This window comes from Excalfactoria chinensis, chromosome 13 (assembly GCF_039878825.1).
Source record: "Excalfactoria chinensis isolate bCotChi1 chromosome 13, bCotChi1.hap2, whole genome shotgun sequence".
NCBI lineage: Eukaryota > Metazoa > Chordata > Aves > Galliformes > Phasianidae > Excalfactoria > Excalfactoria chinensis.
The window spans coordinates 5,225,291-5,244,753 of NC_092837.1; the positions used below are offsets into that span (position 1 = coordinate 5,225,291).

Genomic DNA, 19,463 nt, shown 5'->3' on the forward strand with positions numbered 1-19,463 from the left:
CGGCTGTGAGTTACATATTGCAGAGATCCCAAAATTACTGGGACTGTTTCACACGCAAGCTGGGGTCTGGGGGATGCTCAGTTGCTGTCCTCCAGGAAGCTGAATTCTTGGTTATTTTTAGGTGAGGATTATAAATACCTGGGCAAGGCAAGCAGATTTACATTTAAGGTTGTGTTTGCAAATGGCAAACGGTCTGTGGGCCCCAGCACTTGTGCCAGCAGCAACACAGAAAGTGCTTTTGGTGGGATGGGAGGGCCCAGGGCCACCTTTTCCCTAATCCCAGGGTCTGGAGTAAGATGCAGCCCCTTGTCTGTGCTTCTCCCTAGAATGAGGTGCCCAGGGTGCCCTGCTGTCCTCCCAGGTGGCAGTTTGCTGGGAGATGTCCATCCTCTTTCCTGCTGCTAGCCCGACCCATCACATCTCCATCAGCATCTCCATAGCTGCCTCCTTCCCCTAGTGCCATCTCTATCCCATCACATCACATCCCCTCTCCCATCTTCATCTCAGTTCGCATCTCCATCCTCAACTCTTTCCCAGATCCACTTCCCATCCCATCTCCATCTCCTTCCAGCTTCCACTCACGGCTCTGTTCCATTCCATCCTATCCCATCCCATCCTATTTCCAACACCATCTCCATCCTCTGTCATCACCATCTTTATCCCCATTCCCAACCTCAAACCCACTTCTATCCCCTTCCCTATGCCAGTCCTCAGCCCTATCCCATTCCACCCCCCGTCCATCCCTCCACAGGGCCATATTGCGCCCTATATTCCATCCCTGGACTCTCAGCACCCTCCCAAGAGTGAGACAGCGAGCTCTTGGTTTCCCTGTGTAAACAGATCTCCATGCTGCAGCATCACAGCAAGGCAAAGCGCTCTCCAAAGCCACTTCAGCAGCGTCTCACCCATCCGGCTGCATTAACCCTTTCCCACCTGGAGCCCATGAGGTCTCCCAGGGGGGGATGAATGGTGTGAAAACACAGGATTTGGGCACATCATTGCATTTCTCTCCTCGGTCCAGAGCCGCACTGTTGGATCCAAACCAACCGGGACCATTCACAAGCGGCGGTGGGACAGTGAAACAGGCTCTGCATTCCTCCAGCACCCGGAGGCATCTCTGCCCACTCTTCCTCTTTTCAGGAACTAACGCTTTCTGGTGTTTTATTTTCTTCCTCCTAGAATTCAGAATGCTTCCTATTTATTTATTTATTTGTTTTTAAAGTGAGAATTCAGACCCCCCCCAATCCCCACGAACTCCGGATAGACTGACTGCTCATAACCAGCACTGACCCCAGAGAAGAGCATTTTTAAGGAGATATTATTGAAACCTTTGGGAGAAAAAGAAAAAAGAAAAAGAAAATCAAACACGCCTTCATGGAAATTTCCATTTTTGAAAAAAAAAAATAAAATAATTAAAAAAGATATGAAATAAAGGCAGGACTAAACTTGGATACGTTTATATAAATATGGAAATGAAAACCGTTCCACACGCCTTGCCGCCACCCCACGGCCAGCCCCACTCCTTCTGCCCACCCCAGGATCTCGGGTGGGTCTCAGCCCACGTGCTGATGTGTCGATGTGGCACTGAGGGACGAGGCTTAGTGGGCAATAAGGCTGACAGCTGGACGGTTGGATGTGATGATCTCAGAGGCCTTTTTCAACCTTAATGATTGTGTGATTCTCAGCATCCTCCTCCTGCCTCAGATTCAGCAACCAAGAAGCTCAGCCTAATGGCAGCTGATGGGCGAAGAGCTGGGTTCGACCAACAGAGCACCTCACTGGATGGAGATGGGGCACTGGGGGATGAGCTGAGTGCCCTGTGGGCCCTGTCCTGGAGGGCATTACAGGGGATGTACCCTTGGGCCAGCAGTGTGATGGTGGATGGATGGAGCAGCAGGGTTAGGTGTGCCAACACCCAAGCCCCAGCACTGCGAACTCCCTCCCATCACTCCAAGAAGGGGCCCTCCTGCAGGATGCCTCGCTGTCAGCTCTCTTTTTTTTTCCCCCTTTGTTTCTACAGAAAATCCCAATTCCCCCAAATAATCCAGCTAAGAGTAAAAAAAAAAAAAGATACAAACGTGTCATTGCATTCTCTTCCCAGCCCCGTCCCTCTCACACACGCAGGGCTTGAAAGCGCACTGAAAGGTATTCAGCGTGCGCGCTGCCAATTGTCACATCTTTCAATGACAGATTTTAAATGAATGTTATTTTGCAAAGGAAAGAGGGGAAGGGGGGGGGGAAGGGGGGGAGAAAGGGGGAGAGGGGGGGGAAAAAGCCCACACTGCTCATCCAAGAGCTGACAAGTCCTAACGGGCCTCATTTTCCAGAGACAAAAATAACTATTTTCAAAATTCACAGCAGGGCCTTCGCCTACACGCGCTGCACCAAGAGAAACCTGTGGGGAGAAATGTAAAACACATTGTGTAAATGGAAATGCACCGTGCATCCAAAATGCTTTTAAAGCTATTTACCCTCTTTCATCCACGCCGGCTCCCATCAGAGAGCACGTCCGCGGGGAGTGCGGGGGCACAGCGCTGTGTCCATGGTGAGGGGATGTGGTGGCACCTCCTGCCCACCTGCAGGACAGGGGAGGGTGAAGGGATGCTCCTCCCCGTGACCCCAGGGCTCCGTGTCCTGCAGTGACGGAGCAGATCTATCAGATCTTCCTGAGGTCTTTGGTCTGTCCTGGGCTTGGCTGTAGGATGCACAGAGAGGAACTTAGGGGTGCCTAAGTTCATCCAAGCAGGCAGAGCTGGGGATGAACTAAAGGGGACCTTTGAGACAAAGCTGCCTCCCATGCATAGGGCTGTCCAGAACCGTTTGTCCTCTGCGTGCGTCAGGGCACTGCTTCCAACCACGTCCTTACAGGCACAGCTCCAGGGCTGCTCCTGGCTCCAAGCCAGTTCAGAGAAGCTATGGACAAAGCTGAGGACCTCATCGCACCAGCCATCCTTCTATAGGGAGGGATAATGGAGAACTGCCATTGTCTTGGGTCTGGGGAAGCCCTGGAATTCCTTGATCGAGAGCAAACCAAGCAGCTGCTCAGCAGCATGTAGCAAGTCAGCAACATGTATCTACAGAGAAACACCAAGGGAAAAAATGTAGCCAGACCAGAGGTGGGCCAGGTGCTCTGCACCCCCACCCTCATGCTGCTGCCATGGCCAACACTCAGGGCCTGCATGGTCCTCAAGAAGAATGTGTCTGGCTCTGAAGGAGCTGTGCACAGCCATGAGCCTGCATTGCCCACCCCTGCTGCTCTGTCTGCCCTCTCTGTGGCTGCTAGTCCAGCCGAGAGTGTTTGGGGTGAAGCCCCACTCCCTCCATCCCACCCCACTGTGCTGCCATCTCTATCTCCACCCTGTCCAGGCTGCGTCGGTGCTGTGGACCCTCCGCTCAGATGCGGTTGGACATGAGCCTGGTGTTCAGCTTGCGGAAGAAGGAACGCAGTTTGCAGATCTTGCACTTCTTCTTCTTGCCCCGACTCTTGGGGGGATCCCCACCACCACCTTCCCACTCTTCCACATCATCCTCGCTGGCCCAAGGCCCCCAGGCACCTCCGTTGAAGTCAGGATGGGCACGGGGGTTCTCTGCGGGGTAGCGCACTGGGATGGCCGTCCGGTTGTAGTGCACCAGGCGGGTCAGCAAAGCTCGGACGACGTCGGGGCGCTGCTCCGAGAGGTCATAGCGCTCGTAGGGGTCGGCGGTGATGTTGAAGAGCCACACGGATTTTCTCAAGCCATCAGTCAGCCTCTCCAGGTTCCACCAGCTGCCCGGGAAGTTGGTCAGAGTCTGCGGGGGGATCCAGTCGCTGTAACCCGGGTCCCCAGTGAGGAGCTTCCACTCCCCGACGCGGATGGAGGCCTGCACGGCCGTGTTCCAGATACCGAAGCCATCCTCCAAGGAGCCGTACTTGGCGTGGTTGTAGAGGGGGTCAATGTTATGCAGGATTTCAGTTCGCGGTGACTCCTTCCCCTCACTGATGGCAGGCCAGACGTTGTAGCCATCCAGGCCCGGGACGTTGCTCAGGTTGCCCCTGGCCAGACTCACCAGGGTTGGGTACCAGTCTGTGATGTGCACCAGTGCCCAGCTGGTCCGCCGCTTGCGCTTGATCAAAGGACTGTGGACAAATCCAATGCCACGCACACCCCCTTCCCAGTACGTCCCTTTGCGGCCCCGTAGTGGCCAGTTGCTTCCCCCGGAGAACGTCTGCCCACCGTTGTCCGTGGAGAATACAATCACACTGTTGTCATAATAACCATACTTCTTGAGGGCCCAGGTGATGTTCTTCACCGCCTCATCCATGCACGTCACCATGGCCGCGTACTTGCGGCGAGCAACGTTGCCCATGGAGCGGTATCGGTAGATGTATTCCTTGGGCGACTGCAGTGGAGTGTGCACTGCCTGGAAGGCCACGTAGATGAAGATGGGCTCCTTGGGGCTGTGGGATGCCAGGATCTTGCTGACACGCTGGGCATAGAGGAAGGTGGAGTACTTCCCGCTCTGGTCCCACGCCACGTTCTCCCCTTCATGCAGGTCATAGCCACAGACACCCGGCCCGTCACAGTTGTCATAGGTGTAGTAGTCCACATTGCCCGTCAGGGAGCCCAGGAAGGTGTCGAAGCCCCTGCGGGTGGGCAGGCACTCCTTCTTGTAGAAGCCGAGGTGCCACTTGCCCACCATGTGCGTGGAATAGCCGGCTTCTTGCAGCTTCTGGGGCAGGGTGACCTGGTCAAGGGGCAGGCAGTTGGGCTGCCGGGGGCGGATGATGGAGTGCTGCAGCCCCGTGTGGATCTGGTACCTGCAGGAAAGAAACAAATCAGTGATGATGAGAGTAACACTGGGTGGGACATGGTGGCAGTTTGTGTTCTGGATACCCCAGTAATGTGCAGCTCTCTGTGTCACCCAGCCCAAGACCACAGAGCAAGCTCTGTGCCAGATACAGGGAGATCCTTATCATAGAATCATAGAAGGGTGCTGGCTCAGATAAGAGGTGGCTCCATTGTGCTCCTCTGCTTTTCCCCATGGAGCCCTATGGTTGGAATAGTGCTCAAAGATGATCTAGTCCAACTGTCAACCCACCACCCCCACTGTGCCCATAACCACGTCCCCCAGTGCTACATCTCCACAGTTCTCAAACACCTCCAGGGACAGTGACCCTCCCACCCCCCTGGGCAGCTGTGCCACTGCAGCACTGCTCTTTCAGAGAAGAAATGTTTCCTAATAGCGAACCTGAACCTCTCCTGGTGCAACTTGAGGCCTGAATGAAGATGTATCTTCATCCCCTTTTGTACACCCCAAAGATGCCTGAGCTCCCTCTGGAGCCACCAGGAGAGAGGAGAGGGATTTGTCTGGACCTCACTGAGCTCCACCACCCCAGGCAGTAGGTGACCACATCCATAGCCACCACATCATCAAGGAATGCTCATTAATCTGCCTTCTACAGAAAGTGCTGGGAAATCATACCAGGGCAAGGAAATCATCCCAGTCCTACTCCAGGGAAAGCCCCATCAGTCCCAGGAGGCTGAAGGGCCTGTGACCAGGAGACCAGGATGTGCCCAATAGGATGGAGCAGCCTCCCACTCACCCTGCCCTGCTCAGTACAGCACTGAGTGAGCAGCAGGAAAAACATGGCCCAAGGGAGAGCTAGCAGTGCAGGGGAGCATCCTTCCACCCAACAGCCCAGCAGCCAATTCCCACATGAGAAGAAAACAACCCAAAGTCTGCCGTGTCATCCACACGGAGACACCTCGCCCCACCACCAGAGGACCTCACGGGCAGGAACCGCCTCTTCCCAAAGTGACTTTGGTTGCCCAACATTTTCACTGCTGGTGATCTGCCACGTGCTATTACAAAACCATGCAAAAATCAACTCTTTACCCAACAGGGCCAGGAAGACTCTTTCCTCTAGAGGATCTCCAGCACAGAATCAGATTATAACCCAAGTTGGAAGGGGCCCATCAGGAGTCCAACTCCAGCAGTGATGAAGTATCTACCAATACATTGGGATACCTGTCTTGCAGTGAGCAGGGTTTGAGCCTTGCAGAGCTAAGGGAGAGGAGAGGTCCCATATAGGAATGAGCTCTGGGAGCTTACCGGCCGGTGATCAGCTGGCTGCGGGACGGCGTGCAGATGGGCTGGATGTAGTAGTTCTCCAGCTTCACACCCTCAGCTGCCAACCTGTCCAAGGTGGGTGTCTGGATGTCAGAGCCGTGGTACCCGACGTCGTGGTAGCCCTGATCATCGGTCAGGATGAAGATGATGTGCGGTGGGCGGGTGAAGGCAGGAGGCAGCGGTTTCTCCATAGGGCTCGTAGGCACGTCGGCCACCAAGCCAGGCTTCATCCAGTCCCAGGATAAATAGCCAAAGCTGAGCAGGCTGACCAGCGAGAAGCCGGTGAGGGCGTACACAGCCATCCCAGAGCTGCGTGCTGTGCGAGCTGCCCTACAGCCCCGGCATCACAGTGACACGTGGAGGTGTTGTCCCCTCCTCGGACAGCCCCCAGCTCAGGGGATGGTGGGTGGGAGCTGAGCGGGACGAGCTCCCATCGAGGCACACTCACACGCACACAAAGAGCCCGGCGCGGCGGGGCTGGGTTGCAATCGGTCGAAAGAAAACAAGCATCGCGCCGCTCCAATCAAACACACACGCACGGCTTTCCTTTCCTCGCGCGGTGATTAGGAACAGCCCCAAAGCAACTCACGGAGCGCTACAAGCACTCTTGGGCTTCTCAACGCGTCTCTCTCTTTATTTCCCCTGTTATTTCTTCCCAAAGCAGCGCAGAAAACCCACTCGGCACTGAGCGGCCGCCTTCTCCTCCGCCCCAGCGCCGTGCTGGCTCAGGATGAGCCGATCCTTTTACTTACACTCCCGCAGAAGAGGGTGCTAAAGTTCAAGCCCAGCTGTGCCGCTCTCGCGTCCTCACCCTTTGGGGAACAGCCGCTGTTTCCTTTTCTCACCGTTCTCTCCCGAAGAATTTCTCGAGCAGTCCACACCACCATGACTTTTTTCCCCTTCTTTTCTTTCTTTCTCTCTTTTCCCAAAGTCCCAGTCTGGAAACACAGCGCTGCGGGGAGGGCAGGAAGGCTGCGCTGAGCCACACGGGGCTGTAAGGACAGGGGGATGCAGCTTCCGAGGGACACTGTGAGTCCACACATCTGCCCGGACCGTGGGCGCAGCGGCCAGGTTTATGGGGAGCTGCAAGCTCGGCCCCTCCCCGCTCTCTCAGCGACTCCAGGAAAAAGCTGGGAAAACCCAAAGCATGCAGGGTCCTAAGCGGGGCTGCCCGCCTCCACACAGCACGGCTCCTGCAGTGCGATGCTCAGCCCCATCCCGCAGCTCCCAGCACCCATCCAGCCCCGTGCGGAGAGCACGAGGGCAAAGGAGAGCTGCAGAAACTTGTTGGGACGTCTCCAGTTGTTGAAGCGGGCCACTGCAGGGCGTGCTGATAATGATGTATATGTATGTATTGTGGGATGGGGACTGCTGCACCCATTTTGTAAGTGAAACTGAGACAGAGAGAGACTGTGACTGCCGTGGTCACAACCAGCCCAGGGCAGGGTTTGGTGTAAAATAGGGGTCCGTGCCCATACAAAAGTGCTGATCTGGGCTTAGGACACCGGGAGAGCTAAGAGAAAAGCTCTTGTATAATTCCTTTTGCAGAGTTTGCATCCATGAGGGATCAGGACAGCCCTGTGCAGGGCACAGACTTCTCTCTTCGACTTTCCTTAGGGCAGGACTTGGCACAGAATGGGGGTGCTGGAAGCACACGCAGCTCACAGAACACAGGAGATCCAGGTGAGCATTTCAGAACCATTATGTCCTTGAGTGGATGGGAACAGAAGGCTCCCAATACACAGTGCTACCCAGCATGTCCCCCTCAACCCACGCACCCCCCATGTCTGCCTTTAGGACTGCCAGGCTGCAGTGGCAGGGGCTCAATGTAGGCTCTGGGATGGCTCTGAAGAGCATTAGCTCCGAGGAGCAGCTGAGCCAGATGGCTCCCCTCTGTGGGGCCCCCTGTCCCTTTCCCTCTGAGCCCCCCCCCCAGTGCCTTCCCTTCCACTCCCCTCTGTGGGCCCCCCACTCACTCCCCCCTCCCCCAGACTTCCCTCTGCCGGGTCCCTTCACCATCCCCACATCCTCTCCCCTGGGTCTCCCCCTGCTGCCCGCCCCCCCCCCGGCTCTGCTCTCTTGGGCCCTCCACATCCCCTCCCCTGCATACTTGGGCTCAACTCCTCCACATCCCCTCCCTGGGCTGTCCCCACATTCACTGTCCTCTCCCTCATGCCATGTCTCCCCACCACCCCACATCAGGCATGCTGGGATACAGGAGTGGGGACATTTGGCACTTGGCTGTGCCTTCCCCTGCAACCCTTCAGTAAGGTTTGATTAATCCCAATGGGTTCATCAGTTCATCTTTCTTTCCTTCTGCTGCTCCTCCCTTCCCCACTCTCTTTTGCACTGCTCTCCTCCCGCACGTCTCTCCACTCTCCCCTGAATTCCTCAACTTTGAATAATTCCCTCTTTGTAGAAAACAACTGGACTTGATGGAAGGGTGCTGCTCAGGAAGGAGGTGGTACCACATGCCTCTAAGATCCCCAAGCCCAACCCCAACCCATCCCACTACGCCCACTGACTGCATCCCTCAGTGCCACATCTCCATACCCCTTGAACACCTCCAGAGCGACCCCCCAGCTCACTGGGCAGCCTGTGTCGGATTTTCCTAACCCCTAACATGCATAAATGTTAGGTGTAGCTCCCCATAAACCTTGGAGCAGTCCTGCTGGGATTGTTGGAGGCAGGAGATGGGAGCAGCTGGGAAGGAGGAAGAAGAGGAAGAAATGAGAGCTCTAAGGTTCAGGTCAGGACGACTGCAGCCAGCAGCAATGCTGCTCTGGGGGTGATTAATGCATCACAAGGTCCACGCATGGAAAAAGTGCTCAAGGCCTGTAGCCGCACCTCTCACTGCTGGGAATTCACGGCAGTCACTTGCCCGGTCTCGCTCCGAGATGTCTCAAGAGCTGGGAGCTTCCTTGGAGAGCTCCAGCATTGCACAACAGGGAGGATTCCCCTGGCAACCCGCCTGGCTGCAGCTGCTGATGTTGGCATTCTCAGTCCAAGCCCTCAGCCGCTTCGGTCCTGCATCTGCCCAGGCGGTTCTGCCAGCCCACAGCAATGGGGAACCCCGTAGGGTGAGAGCTGCAGGGCTGGCAGCATCGCAGCAATGCAGAGCATCCCCCAGCTCTGCCCACCGGACCGAGTGCTTCCATGCACTTACAGTCATACACTTTCCAGTTGAGACCATACCTCTACAGCAGCAATGGGTGAAGCCATCAGACAAAGGCTTCAGGGCTCCTTTTGGTGCTTTCCAGCCCAGAGCAGCACACAAGGTGCTCTCCAGCCATCAGCACAAGGCAGTGAGCATTGACCGATGTCCCCACAGCTGGCACAGTGGCTCACATTTGCACAGCTGCTTCTCTAACTAAATATTTGAATATTAGCTCTTTTTAATTTTTTCATTGTTAATTTAATGTGGTCTGGAGCAAGAATTAAAATAATCACAGCCCTTCCTGCTTTCTCTCCCCACCACCTCCAGCTCCGGCTACACTTGTGTTTGGGCTCCAAGAGCATTTGCTGCACACCGGGTTATGCAAACAGCTCTCTGCATACTTCTCAGCGGCCACAATTTACCATAAGGGCCACACAGCAAAGTTTAAAACTAAGCTTCAAATCTCCTTCCCTCCCCACCCTCCATCCCTTTTTTTCTTTAGTTTTTAACCCTTTTCAGAGCCGGAGCCCCTCCAGCCCTCAATACCGCCTTTCTCTCACCGTCAATGGGGCATTATGAGCAGGGGAATTATTGAAAGCAGAACTCCCAAGCTGTACAATGGGAGCTCTGTGCAAGGCAAATATTGCACAATCTGTTTGCACGCCGCGGGCTCGCTGCCCTGCCCCCTTGGCAGCCCCACTCCCAGCTCACGCCTCAGCCTCCGGACAGCCAAAACGGGACCTCAGACTGAGAAATAGTAAAGGTTTTAACAAGTCTCCTCTCTCTTCCTTCAGGGCAAGAGACATCTGACCCAACGGGGGCAGCGGGGGCCTTGAAAATCACAGCGCCTCACTCCCGGCTCTCAGATGTTTAAGGGTTTCCGCTCTCTGCAGCCAATATGTGATGCATTGGCTTTCTTTCTTTATGGGCGTGATGAAAGAGCTGAGGAGAGTCTGGAAAAGGAGCGTACGGTCCTGAGAAAGGAGAGAGCTTGTTATTTTGTCTAGAGGGGGGAAAAGGGATCACAGGGCGGCGTGGGGCTGAGGGGAGCTGAAAGCAAGGCTCCCCTGTGAGCTGTTCTGCAAAGGGAAAAGCTCAGAAGCGCTCTGTTGTTGGGAGAAGGGTGTCAACAGAGCTTCTAAACACACCATTCTTTGCTCCAAGGGAGGAGAAAACAGCAAATTGACATTGACTCCTGCTTATGCAACCCTCATCACTGCCCAAACAGCAAGGATGGTTACAGCAGTGGGGAGCAGCGTGCAGTCGGGGCAGGGAGCAGTCCCTGCAGCACAGCAGCAGTCCCTCTGGCAGGGGTTCAGCAGTGCCGCTGGATGTTGTTCTTGGAGCCAAATGGCCCTTTCCAATACCCTGCCTGCATTTCTGCCATTTGCTCAGTTGAAAATTATCATCATTATCATAAAAACGCACTTAAAGGCCATCACACAATATTAGAGCCTTCTCTAACGTAAACCATCGCCTCTCACGGCACATGCTGGGCTTGGCCAGGGTTTGTTCCTAACGCTGCTGCTCCCCTTGCTCCTCTCCTGGCTGCCTGGCACCATCAAAACAAGTAAAATCCTTAACTAAGAGTCAACTTATCTCAGGGTAAGGAATTTTTCTTCTGTTCTTGAACCCCAATGATACATCTCAATGACTCTGCTGGTTTTCTACTGAAATCAGTTAGACATTCCTGCTCACATTTGTTTTCTTCTGGCAGACCCCAACCCACTGGCCCCACACCCTCACAGTATCCCTCCCCTCACCCAGCACTGTTCACTGCTGCTCATCACCTTCTCCTTCCCTCCCCTCAGTAATGACCGGCATGCTCACTTTGAAGAGCTGAATAGGAGCCTATGGGTTTGGCGCGGCTCCTTCCTTCCATGCCTTACAGCAAGCTTTCCACTCCACTTGGGTGCTCTTCCTCTTCCTCCTGCCCCAAATCCAGCCCTGCACAAGCCAGGCTCTCCTTCATGCCCCATGGTGCTGCTGGAGATGTCCAAGCTGTTGTGAACTGGAGATGCTCTGGGACACCAATCATGGTGTGAGGGTGTATGTTTTGCAGGAGATATGTGTAAGGAACCCACTTGCATGGGGCAGCTTTGGTTGGGAAGATGGAGGACGCTGTGGACAGATGGTTTGTGCTTTGTCCATTCATTCTCATGGTTAAAGTTCCTTGGGTGAATATGGTTTTGTCCTTCACCCTTTCAGAAGGTCAAACTTAATTTACTATAATACTAAAAACCCCCAAAACCAGCAGTTCCCTTGCCACCAAGCCCCACTTTGAAGCAGAGAAGGACCCAAAGTGGCAGAAGGAAGGATTTAAGCATTTAACATAGTTGCTTTCTGGCCCTGCTGCTGCTTGACCCTGGCACTGGTTTCCCCCACCTACGGGTTTTGGACTCCCCACCCTCATTCCCGAAGCATTTTATGACCGGATACACAGCACCCCCCAACTCCTCAAAGCATGCACGGCACAGACATCGCCTCCAGCCTCACCCAGCTCTATGAAAAGGCACAATTCTTCCCAGCACCACCTGGGCACGGATGCAATCCCACGCACTGCATTGCCACGCTCCCTCCCACGGCTGTGGGCACCCCCAGCTCCCTCCAGCCCTTTCCATCCTTCCTTCCAGGTGCAACCTCTTCAAAGAGCTGCGCTCTGGCTGGCAGGGATGCGAGGTCCAGCAGTGAGATGCCTTCTTAACACACAGGAAAGGAGGGGCATAAAACCCCCACACTCCCCCAGCTTGGCACAAGTGCTCACAGCGCACAAGGAGTCCTTTCTTGCTCGGGGATTGCCTGCTTGTTTATAGCTCTGGCCCAGATCAGAGCAAGGAAAACACACCTGTGTGCGCCAGCCGGGCTTGCACCTGTGAGCCACTTAGGGGAGAGGTGACTGTTTGCCCAGGATTTGTTTTCTTCATGCCCTGCTTCTCCCCATTGCACCACGAGCTGCTTTGTGCTAAGGGCTGCTGTAAGGTTCTGCTTGCTGGAAGCGCATTGGAACAGGCAAAGAGCCCAATTAGGCGCTGCACTGCTCTATACAAAAGGTATCAATAACCCAGCAGAAGAGCTGAGAGCTCGCTCTCGCTGGAGATGCCAAGAGCACAAATTGCCTGCTTGTAAGAGAAAGGCTTAATTTCCATAGAACATGACAGATTAAAGTGAGAGTGGGTGGGTCCATTCTATAATTCATCAGCACTCCCCGCTAGCAGGAGGTGCTGTGCTGTTGCTTTGAAGTTTCTTCGAAGGCACAGGGTGCCCAGGGCCGTCCTGTTGGGGTGGAAAGCACAGTACCCAGAGATGGAGCTCCCCCCACCCCAGCACTGCAACACAGCCCCACTGCTGAGGATGATGATTCCCAGGCATGAGTCAGAGCAGAAGGTCCTCATTGAAACCAGGAGACCTGGCAGAGTTCTGGACCCTGACCAAAGGATTGCTGTGCTGTGGTGTTAGCTATGCCCAAAGGCCAGCAGAGCTTTTCCTCTCTCATCGCTGTGCGGTGAGCTCTGTCAGCCCGGAGCGCATTCTGGAGGTTGGATTCCTCCCTCCTGAATGGGAACCAGAGCAAAACAATGAGGAGAAAACCAAGTTTCCATCAGCTGCATTTCTCAGGGAGTGTTTCACTCCAGTGGAGAGCTCGAGGAGTGATGCTTCAGTGCTTTCCATTTGCAGCTAAACCCTGCAAGAGGAGGACACTGAAAAGATGGCTGTGGGGCAGCCCCCTAGTGCAGCAGGATGGGGGTATTTACCCCCAGGTGGGCAGCAGGGAAAGCACCATGTCCAGCACAGAGCAGCAGTGACTGAGCAGAAGGCAGCAAATCCAACCGTGGTGGGCTGCCACCATTAAGGGGACAAAGGGATACATCATCTCCTGCACTGCTGCACCCTTATTATTAGCCCTTGGGTATGTTTTCCTGAATGCTTCTAATAGAAACAAATCCCTTCTTGGGCTGTGGGTGCCGGATCTGCAGCGCTGTGCCCATATCTCCATCCCACCCATTGCTACTGGGGGTTTTCTGCTCCCCATCACGTGCAGGGAGGTTGCCGGGAGGCTGAGAGTACCTATATCAATGCTGCAGAGGGTGATTCATTATGATCTGCAGTAATCCTGAAGCTATACAAAATCGCTAATAATAGGGCTTTGAAAGCGACATGTTAGCCGAGATAAAAACTGCCTGGAGCCAAACCTGATCCTGCTTTGCTGAAACTATAAATATAAAGGTATAGCCCATACTCAGCTCCCAGGAACAAGAGCAGAGGGTGCAGCTCAGCCCAAGATCTGAGACTGGGATTGGGATCCTGCCTTAGGAAAGCAAACATGGGAGAGGCAGATGCCTTCTGTTGGTTCTGGAATGGGCAGAACAGCAGCCCCGCCGCCGCTGAGGCCTCGAAAATCTCTTTGCCATTAACACCGTGTGCTGCAATGGAGCGCGGCGCTGACACGGCCAAAGTCAACAAGAACCTCGCAGGGATTTTAGTGCTGTCGGGGGCAGCTTCACAGCTGGAGCCAGCTGAGGATTTTCTGTCACCATTTTCACCGAGGACTGTAAAACTCAGCGTGTCGCAACTTGGTCGTTAACATTGGCTGTAGGCTTTCAAGGTTCTGCCTTGGAAAGAGTGTTGCTCCTCTCTTTCATCCTTATGGCTCTGCCCGCAGACTGGGGTGATGTTTTCTTCCCTGGGGAAGCCTTTATAGTGCATCCAGGGCACAGGTTGGGGAAGGAGCGGGTCTGCCCCACCTCTGCCCACTTCCCCACCGCGGCTCCAGGGAGGCTCAAAGGAGCCCTTCTTAGTTTTTTGTCCAAACAAATCGCGCGGCATTTCACACCGACCACTTTAAACGAAGCCAGACTGTTTAGTCCAAGTGATTACTCATAAGCAGCATCTAATTACTGCTAGTATTTGAAGAGAAAATAGATAAAGCTCCTTGGAGTATACACTGCAGCTTCGAGGAGAGCCCATGCTCCTGAATGCACGTCTTCCTTCCCTATTACAGCCAGACACCGTTACGCCCCATGTCCCTGCAATGCCTGGTCCCCACACACACCCCAAAGCTCCCAGGGGTGTGAATGACCCCTTTTCCACCTGAGTTCCTGATGTACTCTATCAGTTCATGTGCTGGTACAATTCTCCCTCTCTATTGGTGCATGCACTGCTGCAGATCTCCCTCCTGCTATACCCTACCAGTACACACACCGGAGCGTGCATCAGTGTGAGATCCAACTGCACTCTGTGGGAAAGCAGCTGATCCCAGTGACACAGCGAGCTCCCACCCGGCAGCAGATAGGATGAGGGCTGCCCTTCTGCATGGTGTTCTGCAGGCGTTTCCAGCCCAGCACTGGATGGGGTTATGAGGGAGCTGGCTGGAGATCAGCGCCGGAGATGTCATCAAGCCCACACCCGCTGCCCTGGCCTCCTGGGATGGTGGAGGATGAGATCCAGCCTTGGAAGCATCCCAGAGCACTTTAATCTTCTGTCTCAGATGTTGCCTTGGGTGGCTGCTGTAAAAGCAGAAATGCAGAGATGGCTGTGCAAGAAGCCCCCTGTCTGTGTTGCTCACTGAGGATGTCCTGGCTGGAAGGCAGGAAAGGGGACAGGGGTGAGCAGTGGAACTGCTGCTTCCCCCAAGGATCTGCCCTGGACTTCCCATGGGGACAAAACATTATGAGAATCCCAAGCACGGGGGCTTTGCAGGATGCACCTGGGATGAGCCACTTGGACAGCAGGAGCTTGAAAGGGATGTATGGAGCAATTTTCAGCTCCAAGGCCACAGCCAGCGGCAGGTCAGCAGCACGGGTGGGCAATGTGGGAACAGAAAGGCCACTACCTCCTCCCTGAGCGCCTTTTCTTCCTCCCTCTCCTCTTTTCCCTTCATCCAAAGGCAGGGCATGTCCCCAGGCCCCAGCAGCCAGCAGGAACAGGGCAACATTGCATTGCCTTTGGACATTTACCAAGCTTTCCATTTTTCCAGAATTACTCTGAAAGGTGGGATTTGCATTAGACCACCAATAGGGAGCAAGGGTGAGATTTCTTTCCTTGCACGCTGCAGCAATGGTTGGGAATTCTCTCCTCTTTTGGCAATGGGAACACGTTGCTGATGCCAGCACCAATGCTAACTGAAACCAGGTGGAAAAAAGTCCTCAGCTTCCCAGCACCAGGATCCCATTTCCAGCCAGCAAAGCCTCCAGCAAGGATTTCCAAGAGCCTCTGGTCACCCAGTGGCAGCTCAGTCCCCACTGGGCTGTGTCCTGCACCAGCTGGGGACATCCCTGCTTTTGTCCAAAGCCACCACCGCGCAATGGGACTCTGTCACCCTCTTGTGGCTACAGGGGCTGACGTTGGCTGGAAATGTCCCACCCGATTCCCAACCCACTCAGATCTCAGAGAGGAAATCAAAGGCAGAGGAAGGCTCACTCGGCTCTATCTGAAAGCCATTGTGATGGTGTCCAAGTTTCTAAAGAAACTTGGATAAAACCCCAGAGATTAACAACAGCTCAGGGCTTTGCTGCATACTGGAGTTTTGTCTGCTTCCAAGAGAAACATATATATGTGCTTTAGTGGAATCTCTGTGTACGTTTTTTGGCGGAGTAGCCAGAATAAATCCCTTTACTGCAATAACCCTCGAGCAAGATAAGGCAAGGATCTCTCTGCAATTCCCCCGGAGAGGCTGGAGGTGGCTGTCCGACCCATGTGTGTGTGTTGTTCCTGCATGAAACTTGAGCTCTTCAGGTACACAGAAATCCATCTGGACAATGCAGATGGAGACAGCATGGGATGCATCCCAATGGAGCTGCCCCCCACCCCACACTGCTCCCTCTGTCCCCTCCTTTTCCTGCCGCACGGCTTTTGACATGAGTTAAAGCAGCAGAGGAACGCCTGGCGGGGGAAAAATAATCCCCCAAAGCTCCAGCTTCAGGAACGCAAACACAGCCCCTGTCCCACTCCTTCCAGGTAGAGCTGCAGCAATCTGGGTAAACACAGCAGGGCTATCCCGAGTGTTGGTGTTGGCTGCACTCACCTCAGAGCTGCCAGGGCTTTCAGCGGGGCTAGGCTTACAGCTGGTCCTGAGCAGGGCTGGGAGGGGGGAGTCAATCATAACAGCCCTTCTGCTTGCTCCATCGCCATAGATCTGAGAGAGAAACGAGGGATTAAATGGTTTACTGATGCCATGCCAGTAGGCACACAAACAGTTGGATATACCCAGTGATGTATTTCCCATCTAGATTGTTAAGATTAAGCATATTGCAAGCAAATTTTAATGCCACGTCTTCTACTCATTAGAGTTCTCAAATCTGTTCTTCCAGCTACACAAACTAAAAGGCTGCTTTATATTCTGTAGGTTTAGAGGTGACTTTTTTCCACAATTAATTAGTTTGAAGCTAACAGGGCTTGGTCTATTGGTTCCAGTAATGGAGCCATTGGGATATGCATAGATACAGATACATTTTTTTCACTTCTGAACTGCTGTTTCTCATCTGGCAGCAAGTGAGTCAATATTATTTGATGCCGGTCTGCTTGCTTAGGCGAAACGACCCGACCATCCCCAGCAAACCCCAGCAGCAGGAGACCACATCACAGCCCCTGGGTTTGGCTCTGTGTTCCCATCCCAGCAGCACAGCCATGGGGCCAAGCAACAGGCATGGGGACATGGCCCCGCTCTCCAAAGGGACCATAGGTGAAGCTGGAAGCTGGTGGGGATGGCTCTGCTGTGCCGATCCCATTCCTGGGGACAGAGTTCCTGCACCCTGAGTAGAAATCCCATAAATGTAATATGGGAATGTAGCATAATGTATAATCCCTGTGTATCCAAAGGCAGTAGAGTAGGTGTTTCACTGGGCTCCAGCTTTGCCTTCAGAAATGTGGCTGGTTACTTAGCTAATGTCACTTGGACAGCCAGGTCCTGGAGGGCACCTGCTGCTGGTGGATGCCTAAAATGACCCTAATTGTGTTTGGGAAGCAGGAGGCAGAGAGTTGCTTGAGCAAGGCCGAGCCACAGAGGAGCCATGTACACAAAACAATGCCATGATTCATCTGAGATTGCCATAACCCATCACATTTCATCAGGATGCTGTGGCATTTAAAATGGCATTTCCTCCCATCTGTTGTGCATTAGCAGACAAAGAAAAGGAGGAGGGGGAAGAGAACAGCTGAATAAGAGAGGGGAAAAACGGGATTCTGGAGTGAGGCTGTTCCTGTGGCAGCTCCTCGTGAAGCTGTGGGTTGAGGCAGGGGAACTCACTGCAGACCCTCAGCCCCACACTGCCCCAGCTCCAGCCCACGCTGCTCCCCCAGGCACACAGCAAGGGTTGCTGACTGCCTGGGTGACTCAAAGCCTCACAGAGCAGCACCTGGCAACCCACAGTGCACACAGAGCTGCGCAATGCTGGATGAGAGCTGGTAAATAGGGGGCAGGAGGAAAGCAAGTCCCTCAGGCCCACCACTGTGTCCATTTCCTCCTCTTCACCTCCTCTGATTCCCCTCTGCCTGCACCCTTCCATCTCTGATTTTCCCTTGGAAATAAGAACCTCTTCCCCCATCCCAGCTTCTCCCTTCACAACACCCCCTTCCCTTTCACTCCTGTGCTGCCACCTTCTCTCCCCCCTGTCCCTTTGCAGTTCCCTGCCCTCCTCCTTCCACCTCCATCCATCTCTCTTACATTCCCCTCATCGTGCTCCATCCCCATTTCCCCACAGGAGCATCCCAGCAACAGAACACCAGAAGAGCCACAGAACAGCTGCCCTAGAGATGCTGTGTGAAGCATCCTGATGATCTTGCCTATACTGAGGGTCAGTCTCACTGTTGGGGCCAGCAATCTGATGCTAAGACCCACCAGAGTCACCTGCTGGCAGTGACAATGCTCCTGTTCCCAGACAGGCAACCCACCCCTTGGACAGGGGATCTGGCAGAGGCAGAATGGGCAGCTGGGGGCAGAAACGTCCTCAGGCAAACAGCTGGGTCCACTCAGTATCCTCACCCCATAGATTCTGTGCACCATGCCAGCATCCCTACAGATCCAGACCCCATTAGATGCTTTGTACTATGCCAGCATCCCTAAGGATCACAGTGTCTCTTCGTTTTGTTTCATACAGCCTTCATTCCCCAAAGCAGAAACAGGCAGAATCAACTCCATGTCTGAAAAATGCACCAGATAAAAATGTCCACGCATGACAGAGGATATGTTCCCCATGGCTACATCATGCTAATGCTGCAGACTTGTAAGTGGACAAATACATAAAAGTGATACTCGTAGCTTCGTGAACAGAGAGCAGAGAAGTGTCCCTGCATGCCCAAGGGTCCAGCAGACGTGCTGAGAGACTGTTAGCTTCCATAGGGCACAGAGGAAGAATGACAGCAGCGTGCAGCTGCTAGCAGCTCCCCAGGCCCGGGTTTGGCCAGAACACAACCAGTCATTCAGAATGCAATAGGTGTGGACAAGTTTTACCCCGAGCAATAAGCAAATAGCATGTGAAAGTGGCAGCAGGCAAAGCTCTCAGCTTGCGAGGCTGAGGGCACGGAGCGGGGCTGTGTGGTTATTAGCAGACTGAGCTGGCTACTCAATCACAGCCGTGTTATCCCCTGTCTGGATTAGACACTTCTTCCTCCGATCTATTCGTGACTCAGTGTCTTGGCATGGAAAACGCATACCTGAGACGTTAGCTTTGGAAATCCACCAGAGACATTTCACCTTCCTAAAATAAAGAGCGGGCAAAATCCTGTCAACGTCCCTCCAGAAAAAAAATGCAGGAAAAAAAAGTCACTCCTTAATAACTGTACGTTGTTGGGCCTCAGCTGGCTGCGGGCTGAGGTCAGTTTTCCTATTTATAACCATGCAGCTGTTTGCTGGCTGAATAACTGTATTTATTACTCGGCATGTTTACCAAACGCCTCAAATACCTTCTCTACCTCTAATTGTGGTGCAGAGTATATATATATATATATATATATATTCAGATGAGTCCATTCAAGTGGCTCGTGTTACCACCAGGCCCTGCACCGTGGTTTCCTAAGGGTATTCATGGCATCAAACTTTGCACTCGGGTGACCCTGAAGCACAGCATCACCCTGCAGGGATCCCACAGCCACCTTTACAGCCGGCTTCAATGACCATCAGTGTGGGGCAGCTCACCCTCAGGAAGGCCCGGCCGTGTCTTGCTCCATGTACAAGGGCTGTGACGCTGCCGCCTGGCTGCTG

The 19,463-nt window shown here is 53.8% G+C and overlaps 1 protein-coding gene across 1 annotated transcript; it reads right to left on the bottom strand.

The window, feature by feature from the left end:
* Window positions 1–1,435: 1,435 nt before the first annotated feature.
* On the bottom strand, window positions 1,436–6,682 carry ARSI (arylsulfatase family member I). Its single transcript, XM_072348118.1, has 2 exons — window positions 6,094–6,682; window positions 1,436–4,798 (listed from the first exon to the last, which is right to left on the bottom strand). Exons 1-2 carry the CDS (start codon window positions 6,411–6,413, stop codon window positions 3,394–3,396), a joined length of 1,725 nt encoding a protein of 574 aa, XP_072204219.1. The 5' UTR covers window positions 6,414–6,682; the 3' UTR covers window positions 1,436–3,393.
* Window positions 6,683–19,463: the final 12,781 nt, after the last annotated feature.

Bases quoted from the DNA above. Each gene is read 5' to 3' on its own strand.
- ARSI (XM_072348118.1), bottom strand. From the start codon at position 6,413: ATGGCTGTGTACGCCCTCACCGGCTTCTCGCTGGTCAGCCTGCTCAGC. The intron at 4,799-6,093 runs GTAAGCTCCCAG...TCTTTCCTGCAG, and splicing joins AGCCAGCTGATCACCGGCCG to GTACCAGATCCACACGGGGC.